This window comes from Thermobia domestica, chromosome 1, assembly GCF_964235325.1.
Source record: "Thermobia domestica chromosome 1, izTheDome1.hap1.1, whole genome shotgun sequence".
Classification (NCBI taxonomy): domain Eukaryota; kingdom Metazoa; phylum Arthropoda; class Insecta; order Zygentoma; family Lepismatidae; genus Thermobia; species Thermobia domestica.
Window position 1 is genome coordinate 18,077,318 of NC_137454.1, and position 14,001 is coordinate 18,091,318.

Genomic DNA, 14,001 nt, shown 5'->3' on the forward strand with positions numbered 1-14,001 from the left:
CTCAGAATGATGGCTTAGCCATGGGTAACACATTATCCCCAATATTGTCAAATATCGTTTTAAATCAGATTGAAACTTCTATTTTACGGCAGGACACATTTAAATACGTTAGATATTACCGTTATGATGATGATATTTTACTACTTGTTCGTGACGAAAATACACTTACATAAATTTTTGAACAATTCAACAATCAGCATCCTAGGCTGAAGTTCACCCTTGAACGTGAATCTGATAACGGCCTTCCATTTCTAGACCTATTGATTACCCGATCACATAATAATTTATTACAAAAGTATACCGAAAACCCAATGCAGGCACTACTTACATACATCAACAGTCAGCTCATCCGCCACTGTACAAGGCCAATATTTGGAAGAACTTCTTTCGTAGAGCATTATTAATTTGTGACCGTCAAAAAGATCTCAATGAAGAAATACAGTTTTTATATAAAATAGGACAAGAAAACAGTTATAAGCTGTGTATTTTACAAAAATGGTTAATCAAACACGTAGATCGCTGCAAGTCCCAAAACGGTAACTTCCAAAGAAGCAAAAACTTGGATTGGAATTCCTTATTTTCCACAACTTTCAACAAAAATTCAACGTATTCTTGCAACGTATTCTGCTTCAAGTATTCCCCCCAAAAGTTTACAAAAACATCTCACTGGATTTAAAAGCTATTTGGTCGATCCATTAAATAAGGCAGGTATATACCGCGTCCATTGCGAATGTGATTCCTCATACATTGTCCAAACTAAACGTAATATTAACACGCGTGTAAAGGAACATGTTAGACAATCAAAAAAAAGTCACAAGAAGAAGGCATGTTGGGTTTAGCGCTTCATCTAAAACAACATTCACATAATATAAAACAGGTAAAGGTAATAAGTTCAGAAAAAAAGGGGGGAATTGAAGAATCGTTCTTTATTCATAAATACAAACCTGCATTGAACCTTGATACTGGCAACATTGATCGGACTTGGGTACCTACCTTTGATGCATACTTTGGATCTGGCAATACTGGCCTAACATCTACACTGCGTTCTTTTTATTCAGTTCATTCTTTTTTTTCACTCTGCTCTGTTCATCTCAGGATCTTTTTTGTACGTTACTTTTATATAGTGGTATGTATTCCTGGTTTTACTCCTTTTATCTCCTTTCCGTTTTAATCCTTTTTACCTTGGCACTGAGGAAGGAACCAGCTGAGAGTTCGAAACGTCAAAATCTTTAAATTTTTCAAGGGAGGAGTTATTGGTAAGTAGCTAATTTTTTTTGTTAAGATTCATCATACTTTAACACAGATAGTCTGGCACATATTTGTTAACAATAACAACTAAACTTTTTTTTCTTCCTTCTTTAAGATGTTTGATTTGGTGGAAGAAATTTTGGTTTCAGGTTAATTATAATCACCCACAAATATTGAAAAGCATTTGTAGGATAACAAAAATTATATAAAAATTGGTGGAATGAGAACGTGGCAGAAAAGGGGCTACCCACAGAAAACCAACGAACACGATGTTGTCAACCACAAACTTGGCTGGGGGTTGAACCAGAGACCCCACGTACTAGTCAGAATACTAGTGCAAAATATATATCATAAATTACAATTGTAAATGGCAGCACTAACAATTACAACTGAATTTTACTATTGTTGTAATGTTTTTGCATTGCATGTTAGACGTGCCAAAAACACTTCTGAGTTTGTGACGTGCCAAAAACACGTCTGAGCGAGCGGTTCCGGGTTCGAGGCACTCGGTCGAAAAAGTGTAAAAAGCTTTATCAGGCCAGGCATCCTAAATGAGGTTTTCCTCTTTCACACCAGGCAAATTGTCGGGGTTGTAGCTAACTTATAGGTCCCAGACCACTTCCTTCCTTCCCCAATCCTTTCCCCGGATAGTGTGCTCGCCAAGGGACGTCATCCCTTATACGTGACGGGCTAACATGGCCATAAATGCCGAAAGCCCAGAAATCTAAATCCTAAACAACCCTTGCATGTAACTGTCAGTTTTTTCTTTCTTCACTAACTTTGGAACTAAGGGAAATCTTGAATAGAGAGAATAACCTTCGGTAAGTCTTTACTTTGACTCCAACTGTGACTTTAATCGGTTCTTATAGGTTCAGTTACTTCCTGGAACTGTTTGTGCGTGAGTCACTTGTTAGAACTGTTCGTGCTTTTGGTGTGACGTCTTAGTTCATATTTTTCCCACTAGGTGTTTGTGTAGTCATATGGTAGTTGGTTAGTAGTCACATGTTCTGTGTGCATGTATGTGTGTGCAGCTGTTTGTGGCATGCGGGAGCGCGTAATTGAATTGGTTGAATTGAGTTAGAGAAAACCTATCATAGTTGTGGTCTAAACTGAAGATATTTTCGACGTATTCTAAAAGTGGACGTTTATTGGTTTCTTGTTTGTAATAATAGCAAGTGTGCTCGGTTTAATAAAACGACGTGTGTGCGGAAAGAAACATTTTTCAGTAATGTTGAGTATTGTGCATGAGTTCTTGGTATCTTATTTTTTCGTGTGTGGAATCAGCAGTTATGAGTTCATTATTCATGAGATTTCTCCTATGGCGAAATGGTGAGTGTTTTCTTTTTTAATTCATATTATTTTTATTCTTGATTTGTTTTGCATTTGAGTATTAGGCAAAGTATTTGGTTTGCTGCTGCTTGTCCTATTGTCTTGTTGAGATGTAATTTTTTTTTCTTTGTCATGCACTGATTTATGATTAGAGACGAGTGTTTTTTTTTTTAAATTTTTCCCTTCTTATCTTAGCTTTATAGTAGTGGTGTGATTATTTATTATTATTTTGGATGTTTTTATGGTACTTGAGCGGGGGGGTTGGGGGGCGGTAGCCCCCCAATTAGATCTCAAAATTCATAGTCACCGCTTCACCTGAATTGATGTTTAGTAACATTGTGGCCCTTGTACTTATAGTATAATTCTTAACTTCGTATAGTAACATTGTGGCCCTTGTACTTATAGTATAATTCTTAACATCGTATAGTAACATTGTGGCCCTTGTACTTATAGTATAATTCTTAACATCGTACATTACTTTCACTGTGTTAGTAATTGTAATCGATTCATGTGATCCGGTTCCGGGAGCAGTTTAGGAATGATTCCTAAACTGCTCCGGGAACCGGATCACATGAATCGGTTGAAGTCACAGTTGGAGTCAAAGTAAAAATTTGCCTAACCTTCTTTATATTAAAGAAATTTTTGCTGCCAAAGTACAATAAAAATGATAAGTACCAAATAGTCGCTGATTTTGAACCAAGAATTTCAGTGTTGTTTTAATCTTGGCAATGAGACATTCCAATGACTACTATAAAGCAAAACCCTGCAATGTAAATATTTAGGTTTCAAAAGGGTCTTCAGCTCACTCGATGGATTTAGAGTGTGAAGGTAAAAAAGGAGGGGAGAGAAAGAAAAAGATAACGTTTTCTGAACTTCATTTTATAGGAACAAATATCGAAATAGAAAATGTGGCATTATCACGCAAAATATTTCGTTTTTGGAATTGTCTGTTGAAATCTAAAGGATTGAATTCACCAGTTACTTGTCGCATCTTCTCAACCTTCTTGAAACGTTAAGAACGGAAACATTGTTAGGTGTTGGTATCCAGTGGTGTTAATTTGTATGAAGTTTTCTCTAAAAATATTTCGTAAAATGAGGAATAAGTGAGCGTTACTGTTGTTCAAGTCTTTCTCTTAGATCTGCTTGTACGGTGTGATATGTCCTCCCCGCCCCCCGTCTAGAAGTACACTTTGGGGATATGTCTCACAAACCAAGGATCTTATAAAAGAATATCTGCCCTTACAACAAAATCTTGAAGCCATACGTCACAGTTTTGCCACCCCTACTCTACCCACTTCGCCCAATAGGATCCCAATGTTTTGAGCCAACAATCATGGCGGAAACGAAAGTAGCAATCAGACGATGGCAGAAACGACAACAACCAATCAGACGGGCCGATTGTTTGTTGTTTTTGTGACTTCATTGCTATAATAGGATGAAGATACACATGGGCAGATCCTCTATTTTGTAACATTCTTATCACAAACAAATGCAATAGGAGTACTTTTCGATAGGGTGGAAGATTTATTTTTAAGAAAGAAACAAAGATTCTATTGGACCGCTGGTGTATTCAATGATCATTTCAGGGTAGGATTTTACCTTCAGCAGGTACCTCCTTATTACGTTATCCTTGTTTTAATTATGGGTCTCATCATTACAATCATATAGGCATTCTTCCATTATTGGCAAGTCACCTGCTACAGCTGAAAAGCTTTCATGCTCCACTCTCTTCTGCTAACCTTTTCGTCTTCACGTACGATTTTTCTGTTTTGATATCGTCCATTAATTCTAGTCTCCTTCGCCCCCTCCCTCTCTTTCCTACCACCATACTCTAGTACGTCCCTCATAATACAGTTAGTTTTCAACCAGTGTCCCAACCAGTTTATCTTCCTCTTCTTAATAATATCTAAAGCTGTTGCTTTTTTACCCCATCATTTCTAACACCCTCTCATTTGTTTTCCGCTCGATCCAGTTAATTCTCTCCATTCTTCCCTACACCCACATTTCGAAAGCTTCCAGTCGCTTTACATCATTTTTGAGTAATTTCCATGTTTCTGATCCATACAGAACAATACTCCACTCGAAGCATGTTATGAGTGTTTTTTCTCAACTCTTTATTCAAGCTCCCACAAAATAGTATTTTCTCCCTCCGAAAACTTTCTTTCGCCATTCCTATCCTTGCTTTTATATCCCATTAACACTTCATATCATCACTAATAATCCTACTCACATATCGAAATCTAGACTTGTTCCATTTTCTCTCTTCCTTCTTCTATATCTGACACCGACTGCTTCGTTCCAATCACCCACAGTCCTTCCTTATGTTTTCTAATATCTTGATTTTCTCTTCAGATTGCGCAACAAGCGCCATATCACCTGCAAACTGTGTTTATGGGTAAGTAATCATGTATAGAATGGGAAGCAATGGATAGTTTGTTAAAGAACCTTTTCATTTTGATAATTCTGTTAATAATTTTAATTTGCATATTTATTTAGTTTTCAACAACGTAGAAATCTTGAATATGAGTAAAGAAGACAAAAAAAAAAAAAAAAAGTGTCTGTGAAGTTTGTTATTGTCATTGTAAATGGTCATTATATACAGGGTGGCCCAAAAGTAGGTATACAGTCCCGTACTGATCAACTCATTGCTTTTTATATCATTTCTTATTGTTATCAATCCGGTAGACTTAGTTTCTTTATTATTTGTTCTTAATGTCTTTTTACTTATATCTCAAGCTCAGAACAGCCGAAGCAAATAAACCTATAAGCTAGAACGTTATACTTGATCAATGCATGGGTGTACACCTACTTTTGGACCACCCTGTATATGGTGCTTTATTCACAATTTCACAGTTTATTTTAGTCAGTAGCACGCCCACCTATGGGCAAGGACGCCTTCCAGGTTGATTTATTTGAAGAAAGTAATTGATACATTTTTACTACTATTTAAAAAATGGTAGTATGGATCAATCTTCTTTGTTATGTCTTTAAGTGTTACTCGAAACGGTTTCAGTCACTTCTATTGTGACCTTTCTCAACAGGTGAAGTCACGAACGAATCACTTTATGAAGTCATCTTTTTCTTTAGATTCAAAGGTTCTAAAACTGAAAACAGACCTCTGGGTAAACTTGTTTTTGTAGAGGCTCCTTCGTGAAATATTGTGAATTTCTAGGAACACGAACAACGTGTGAGTCTCGCTAGGTAAAACTTCTTTTTTTGATAATTTTACACATAACACACTGCATTTACGAGAATATAAGCGGTCCCTTTTTTCAAAATGTTTAGCCTAAAATTCTTTGGAGGAAGAGGGTGGACTCATAATCGCATAGTCGCTATTTACTTATTATTATTATTATTTTGTTAAAGTTGTTTTATAATTCTAGCTTTCAGCTTCATTTTTACGACTAGTTGAATATACCCATTCTTTGCATGGGGATTGTATTTGGAAGCCAATGCCTGTGGAAGTACCACCGTTCATTTCAGCGACCGCGAAAGCTATGGTTTAGACACTAATATCGGTAATTTTGGATATTTTTATATGTCTGGGTTTCCTCCCCCCGGTGACCTCAGGCCCGCAGCCGAATGGTATGAATGCGATCGGTTTCACCATTGATCTCAGCGACCGCGAAAACTATGAATTCAACACTAATATCAATCATTTTCTACTATTTTTACAGTCCCGGTAAACGCCCCCCTGGTTCGAATTTTGAAAAAAAAAAAAAAAAAAACATTCGTCTTGGCCTGGACCAAGGTACCCATGACAAAAATTTGGAAACTCTCAGCCCAGACCCCAGGCCGGCCCCAGTAAACGTCCCAATGAGACCCTGGTTCGAAATTTGAAAAAAAAAAGAAAAAAAAAACCGCTTCGTCTTGATTTGGGGGTTGGACCGAGGTACCCCTGACGAAAATTTGGTAACTCTCGGTCCACTCGTCTGGTCCCTAGGCCGCACACAGACAGACAGACAGACACACAAACAAGTTCTCTATTTTATTTATATTAGATTACATTAGATAAATGTACCCGGTTAAAATAATAAATATGAGAAATAGTATACAAAAAAATAAATAAAATAAAATAAATAAATAAATAAAAATAAAATAAACCGTTTAGTAAGAACCAAAACTTACTGACACTTTTGTATTATTCGTGGACTGAGCATTGAGTATCTGGACTGACCGTGGACTGAGTATCTCAGGTGCACTGAGCTGCATGCTACACTATTACAGAAATTAATCGAAGTCGAAATACCATAAAAATGGAGAATAAAAACAAGTTGAAAATGTTGACAATTTAAAGTTGTTCTGATTTTTCTATTCATAACATTGCACTTCATAAATCTTGCAGCTTGTATAAATCCAAGCTTGTACTTTCAGAATGGATAGAGGTATTAGCTAACTTACAGGTGTGCTTATATCTGCATATTAAAACAAATCCTCAAAATAAGACATTAAATTTTTAGGAGGTGGGAGGGGGGCGTTTATATTCAGGGAGTTCTTGTATTCGAGAAAATACGATAACATCTACACAAAATTAAGAAAGAAAAAATTAGTATTCGTTGGTCCATAAGTGTTTGATTTTTTTTCAGTGAAAATTTGGCATGAAAAATAAAATGTGGCAATGCGCGTTATGTTATTCGACAGAGCATTATGTGCTCTACAAAATGGTGTGTTCAGATTTTTTTTTTTTATGTTGATATACTTTCTGTTCTTTTCAGGTTATTAAACTGGAGTGTGAAGTCAACAGAAAAGATAATTTTCGACACCTGTTGCTGTTTGGATTTAATCGAGGTGCCAATGCCACAGACGTTGTTCGAGAGACTTGTGAAGTTTATAACGAAGAAGTGATGCCTATTAGGACTGCTCAATATTGGTTTAAGCGATTCAAAGACGGCAATTTCGACCTCAAAAGACATGCATCGCACCGGACGCCCCGTTCAATTCGATGAGGAACGACTGAATCAGCTTACTCACGAAGATCCACGCCAAACAACAAAGGAATTGGAATCAAGCAATTCGCAGTGGATCATACCTACGCAGTCCCACTAGATGCACATCATCATTTTGCGCGAATGAAGACCTTGTTTTGCTTGCGGTGTCGCCTGTTTGTCGGGGACTAAGCTATTCTTTGCGGGGCTTCATGTTGGTGTATAGGCAAAACTGTTCGTCCCCGGTAACGATTCAGTAGAGGAATCGCTGCTTGTGTCCACGTGTTGACCAATGACGGGCAAGCCAACTGGCGGCGATCGTGCCGCGTTGATTTTTGTTATTGTCGGTCAAAGCAAGCGGAATCCATGCGCCCAACTTTTGAACCTTTCCCATTGAGTGAATGTGACGCTCTAGAGTACTGTAGAAGCACTCCCTTGTTGTTTGACGTGCATCTTCATGATTACGCTGATTTACTCGTAGTTGTTTCTCATCGAATTGAACGGGGCGTCTGGTGCGATGCATGTCTTTGAATCGTTTGAACCAATATTGAACCGTCCTAATACGCATCACTTCTTCGCCATAAACTTCGCAAATCTCTCGAACAAGCTTTGTGGCATTAGCACTTCGATTAAACACAAACAGCAACAGGTGTCGAAAATGATCTTTTTCTATTGACTTGACACTCCATTTTAATGACTTGAAAAGCACAGAAAGTACATCAGTATTTAAAAAAAATCTAAACACACCGTTTTGTAGAGCACATAATGCCCTATCGAATGACATAACACGTAATGCTACATTTTATTATTCACGTAAAATTTTCATTTAAAAAAGAAAAAGAAAACAGAAAAAACGCAAACACTTATAGGCCAACTCAATAATTCTGCGCAATCGACAATATTACAAACTGTGTTTACAACTGTATGTGTGCTATTTTCAACTTTGTTGGGAGTCTGGTGGTGCAGTTCGTTTTTAGGTGATACCAAGGAAGATGTTGGGGGTGAAAAGTGCTAAAGGTTAGTATACAGATAGCGTAAACAAAAGAAGAACGTAATTAGGTTTAGAAAATACAAAGGGTAACTAGGTGATTGTTTGTATGTGTATTTAGTTGATGACTGAAATGAGACAGATGTAGCTGAAGTTGTTTGTATGTTCAGGAGGTATTATAGCCTAGTGTGGCTATTGATATATTTTAAGTATATTGTATAGCCAGGTGTGGCTTACATTACTGAAATGGTTCTCAGAATACAGGAAGGTTCCTGTTTAGTGGATGTAGTGGTATAAGTGAAGTAAAGATAGATCGGGAAAGAAAGTGATATAGTCATTCATTTGTAAAGCCTAATTAAAGTAAATACGTTTGCACTAACTAATTTTGGACGACCTAACAAACTTCTGATGTATTAGCCACTTTACTATTTTGTTGATGGGTCAACTTGAATACTAAAACTAGGGAATTACTAGGATTTGACATTTTTAAAAACCCTTTAAATAATACTTTTGATAAAGTGGATTCTTTCAAATATCTAGGATCAGTATTAAAAGAAGAAAACCATATTCACGAAGAAATTAAATGTCGACTAAAAGCAGGAAATTCGTGTTACTATTCGGTTCAAAATCTCTTGTTGTCGCGAATTCTGTCGAGGAATTTGAAGCTTAAAATATATAAAACGATAATCATGTCTGTTGTTCTGTATGGTTGCGAAACATATTTGCTTACTCTGAGGGAAGAACATAGACTGAAAGTATTTGAGAACAAGATCCTGAGACGAATATTCGGACCCAAGAGGAACGGGAATGGGGAATGGCGGAAACTTCATAAAGAGGAACTACATAATTTATACGGTTTACCAAACATTGTTAGGGTCATCAAATCTAGGAGGCTTAGGTGGGCAGGTCATGTAGCTAGGATGGAAGAAAGTAGAAACGCTTTCAAAGTCTTGACTGGAAGACCAATCGGAAAACGACCATTAGGAAGACCTAGGCGCAGATGGGAGGACAATATTAAGATGGATCTCGCAGAGATACGAATACAAAGTGGAAAGTGGATTCAGTTGGCTAAGGATAGAAGTCAGTGGAGAGTTTTTGTGAACGCGGCATTGAACCTCCGGGTTCCATAGGCCATAGAGTTAGTTAGTTAGTATATTAAACATGATAGATCCATACTACCACTTTTTACACAGCAAGAAACATGCAGTTACATTGCAGAAAAGCCTAAAATTTTAGTTTTGCTACCTGGTATAATAATATAGGTCTAGAAAATTCCTGATATGCCGGTTGGTAACAGGGCGACGCAGCGCGCTTACCACGTGGACGTAGTTTAGCCAGTCGCTAACAGGTGGCGTTGGAGCGGCTCAGGCCCACAATTGAGCTGTTACGCCAAGCAGTGATGGTGGTGGTATAATAATATCAAAACAAATAAACTTATTCTTAATTAAGTTTTATTACATATTTAGCAACATTACACATATATTGCTAGCTTTGTATACTATATTTGAAATAATCCAATTTGATAATCCCATATGTTTTTTTTTTTAAAAACTAACATTCTTTTAGCACCTGATATCACAATATTGCATAAAATATGTAACTTTTTATATGGAATCAAAAGATATATGTATATATCAGTTTGATTTGATACTGTACATTTCAAATGAGTGTATTTTAGAAAAAAAAAAAAAGAAGTTCCTTGTAACTCTACATTTAAAAAAATATGTAAAAAAAAATACATATACAAAAATAATACTAACGATTTTCCAGTAAAAAGAAAAACGAACCTATGCAATGTTTTACTTATATTTAGAAACGCAACTCGAAATTATACAAGTTTTCATGTTAAGTACTTTATCAGTGAGAAATCACTACAAAAATATTCTGAAGATTTAGAAGAAAACCAAATAAAGTGTTGTGATGAGTTTTTTTTTTTTTTTTTTGACAGAATTTTTTGATTTGCGTAACCTATTACGATACTCTGAATTATGAAAGCATGTTTACAGTATCAGCATATATATATATATTTTTTTTAATAATCTGCGCACCAGTTGAAAACAAACTTATACATATGCTATGTATACTTACCTATCTCTATCTATCAATATAATATATCCTTCTGTGGATACAAATCTTATTTAACACTAAAGCTACATTTTTAGATCAATATCTATCTAGATAACTTCAGCAATTAATTATAAATATTTGAGATTCTTTATTTTTATCAAATATTGTAATAACTAATAATAATAATAATAATAATAATAATAATAAATAATACTATATTTAATCTATTTTCTAATTAACGAGTCTAGATAATAAAAAAATCTTGATTGATACTATTTTTTCACCAATAATATTGAAGAAAAATAATAAAACATTTTTATTATTATATAGAAAAACTCAAATATATATATTTTTTGCTTTAAAATGTTATAGTATTCTTTTACTGTAACTCGGTCATATTCTGAAGCAACAGAAGCAGTTCGTGTCAACAATAATATTTGTTGCTGGTTCAACAAATGAAAAATAAATTTTTCGATCTCGAAAAAGAACTGATGAAAAATATTCCAACAGAATTTACAGTACAAAATCCTGAGATTGGAAAACATCGTCAAGTACATGCGATACGAAAGCTTATCAATCTCTAAGAATCATAATTTTTTTTTTTATTTAAACAGAGAAAGACCAATAAAATATCATTAATAGATATTCTGTATATGTATATATTTAGAAAACTTACATATACATTCTGAGTTTTTTATATATATATGTATATACGGTATATGCAGTTCACTTGGTATGAAGCACTTTTCAATTTCAATCTGTTCGTGAACATAATTTTAAATATTTTCTTTCAAAAACAAAAAAAAGAGGATCCAGCACCAGTAACAAATCTTTCATTCTATTTTCTTCTTTCTTTGTTTTCCTTTTCTTCGGAACTCCTTTTTTTATAATATGTACAAGGTTTTGACTATACATTTAAAGCCACAGACTACAAGGGAATTACGCACTCCAACAACAACAATTAAAAAAAAAAAAAAAAAGTTCCTGGATTACCGCACGGAATCCTTGCAATTTTCTCTATTACTTCGACATTAGAAACATAATGAGCCTGAAAAGCAAGAAAAAACAGCAATTAGTCCTACGTAATAGGATATGAAAACAAATGTATACGCATATATCAAATTTACTTTTATATATCTATAATGTATAAATAAAAATGAAAGTGATTATGTTTAATAACACCCGACCGATCTCGATTAAATTTTCAACACAGATGAGGTTCGGGCCTGGGATAGTTTTACTCATTTCACTTTGACATTACAAGGTAGGGGAGGGTGAGGAAGGGAGATATATATATATATATAAAAATGATAGAAAATGACCGATAACAGAGAGTGCTTTAGTAACAGTAAAAAGTTATTTAAATATTATCAGTTTTTCATTGTTCCAAATTTCAGACAATGCTGTAGAATCAAACTTGGTCTTCATTGTGTTGTCTGAAGAAAGATCAATAAACTATTCCTCTTCTAGCATGGTGAAATTTGCTGGATGGGATGTGTTGAATGGATTCCTGATTCAGTTGTGTCACAGGACTTCCATTCTCGAAATTAGCTGAACTTGTGTCAAGTGCTCCACACGCAGATCTGATTTCTTGATTTAGCTTCTTTTTTTTTCTTTCTTTCTTTCTTTCTTCTGTTTTTTTCTTACAACCTGCTTAACGTAGAAACACTTTAATAATCTTCCAGGCTTTAATAATGTACTCCCAAGGCTGCAACTTCCTGCTGAAACCTGACATCTTATCAGGTAGCTGCAGATTGTGTATTTAATTCCCTTCTAAAGATACATTCAAAATATTTAGATTTTCAGAGACATCACAAAAGTATACCAACTTCTGAAGAAAGGCACAACTAATGGACCTTCAGCACTGGGACGATTTTCGTTTACAAGATAAAAGTACACTCATGTCCAAAATTAATGTCGCATGTCTATAAATATGTTGTTGTAGGAACATAATTTGAAAATGAATTCTCCCGGTATTTCTTACAATGTTAGTATGTATATAATCGGCAAAAACATATATGTGGCAAATTTCATGTCAAAAGATCAGTAAATAAAAACAATAAAACGAAAACAAAACTCTCGTGTCCAAGTAACAACATTTTGTTTTACTCATTCTAATTTTCGTATAAAATTTATCACAAATACTTAGTATACATTTCCCGATTATACATATAGTGCCAGTATTAAAAGTACTCAGCAAAATCATTAACAAATTATATTCTTACAAGAAGACAGTTATAGATATGCGACAATCATTTTAGACATGAGTGTACAGTTCCTGTCTCAGTTCAAAAACATGGAAAATGACATTGTCGCTGGACAACCAACGTGAGTTACAATAATACAGCAGAGAAGCATATTCAGCTCCATATGAGCACATATTTTTTTTTTATTTGTACCGACATTTGATGAAGTTCAGAACTGCTATTACTATAACCGCTACCAGGTTATAGAAGGATTTTTTGTGGATACTCTGTATATTTCGTGAAGACAGTGATTATTATTTTCAATTCGTACTTTATTCTGCAACGCACATAAGTTCTTTCTTTGGTGGGAATTGCTTCTTTCCCACACAGTTGGACAAAGAAGTCTTTCATCGTTTTCTCATATATATATTTAAAACATTGCTTTTGCTGAGAACATTTCAGTTAGTGACTAACCATTTCAGTGTTTCTACCTGACTTATTATATGCACAGTATATATTCTGCAGTTATTTGGAACTGAATTAAGTGCTTTCGTTAATCGCTTATGGAAACATTACAATAGATTAGAGAAATACGGGCTGACCAGATGTCCCAGTAGCCAAAGTGGCACCAGCCTCACAATTTTCGTAGCCCGTTATCTGTACTTTCTCACGCCAGTGTTATCGCCGTGTCTAGTGCATTATAGGCAGTTGACTAAAATTAACATAAATTGTTTTCCGTATTCTGTTTGTATGTGCATACAGGTGAGTTAACGGAGTGATTTTTGAAATGAACTGCCAACACTTTTCAGTTGACCATTGCAACCCGTAGCTTGAGCTTGGATGCTCGGGGAGTTTGACTCCAGGTCTGGAAGCCGTAACTACGCGCATCGCGTCGAGCTACAGATACGACTTATTGTGAAGGGGCACAAGCTATTTAGCCGGTGAAGGACGATTTCTTACGGCTAGCCCCAACTAGTGAAATCCCAGGTCCGCAGACCTTGTGCGTTTAAAAAGTTATATACGCGCCCTCCAATATCAGTATTCCACTGTGGAGATCTTCTTTTCGTTACTTTGCTGAAGATTCACCTTTACGCTGCAGGACTGTTCAGCGTAACAACTGGATTCATCGTGGGACGATCCAGACAACTCTTCCCCAGTGCTAATCCCCCAAGTGTGTCAATGGTGTGAGAGAAGCATTTACAGTGAAATCCGAATCATAATTTTATATATTTGAAGGGCTATCGCGCACTGAAAAGTT

At 35.4% G+C, this 14,001-nt stretch overlaps 2 protein-coding genes across 2 annotated transcripts in view; one reads left to right on the forward strand and one right to left on the reverse strand.

Moving 5' to 3' along the window:
* The first annotated feature begins 1,063 nt into the window (after positions 1 to 1,063).
* LOC145683671 (1-acyl-sn-glycerol-3-phosphate acyltransferase alpha-like) overlaps positions 1,064 to 14,001 on the forward strand; it is a 368,125-nt gene continuing 355,187 nt past the window's right edge. The window contains exon 1 of the mRNA XM_081755022.1: positions 1,064 to 1,256. The gene's annotated coding sequence lies outside the window, so the exon portion shown is untranslated. The remainder of the gene's footprint in view (positions 1,257 to 14,001) is intronic.
* LOC145683660 (zinc finger TRAF-type-containing protein 1 homolog) overlaps positions 9,925 to 14,001 on the reverse strand; it is a 52,476-nt gene continuing 48,399 nt past the window's right edge. Inside the window, exon 6 of the mRNA XM_081755003.1 lies at positions 9,925 to 11,605. Coding sequence (XP_081611129.1) covers positions 11,578 to 11,605 — 28 coding nt within the window. The 3' untranslated portion in view covers positions 9,925 to 11,577. The remainder of the gene's footprint in view (positions 11,606 to 14,001) is intronic.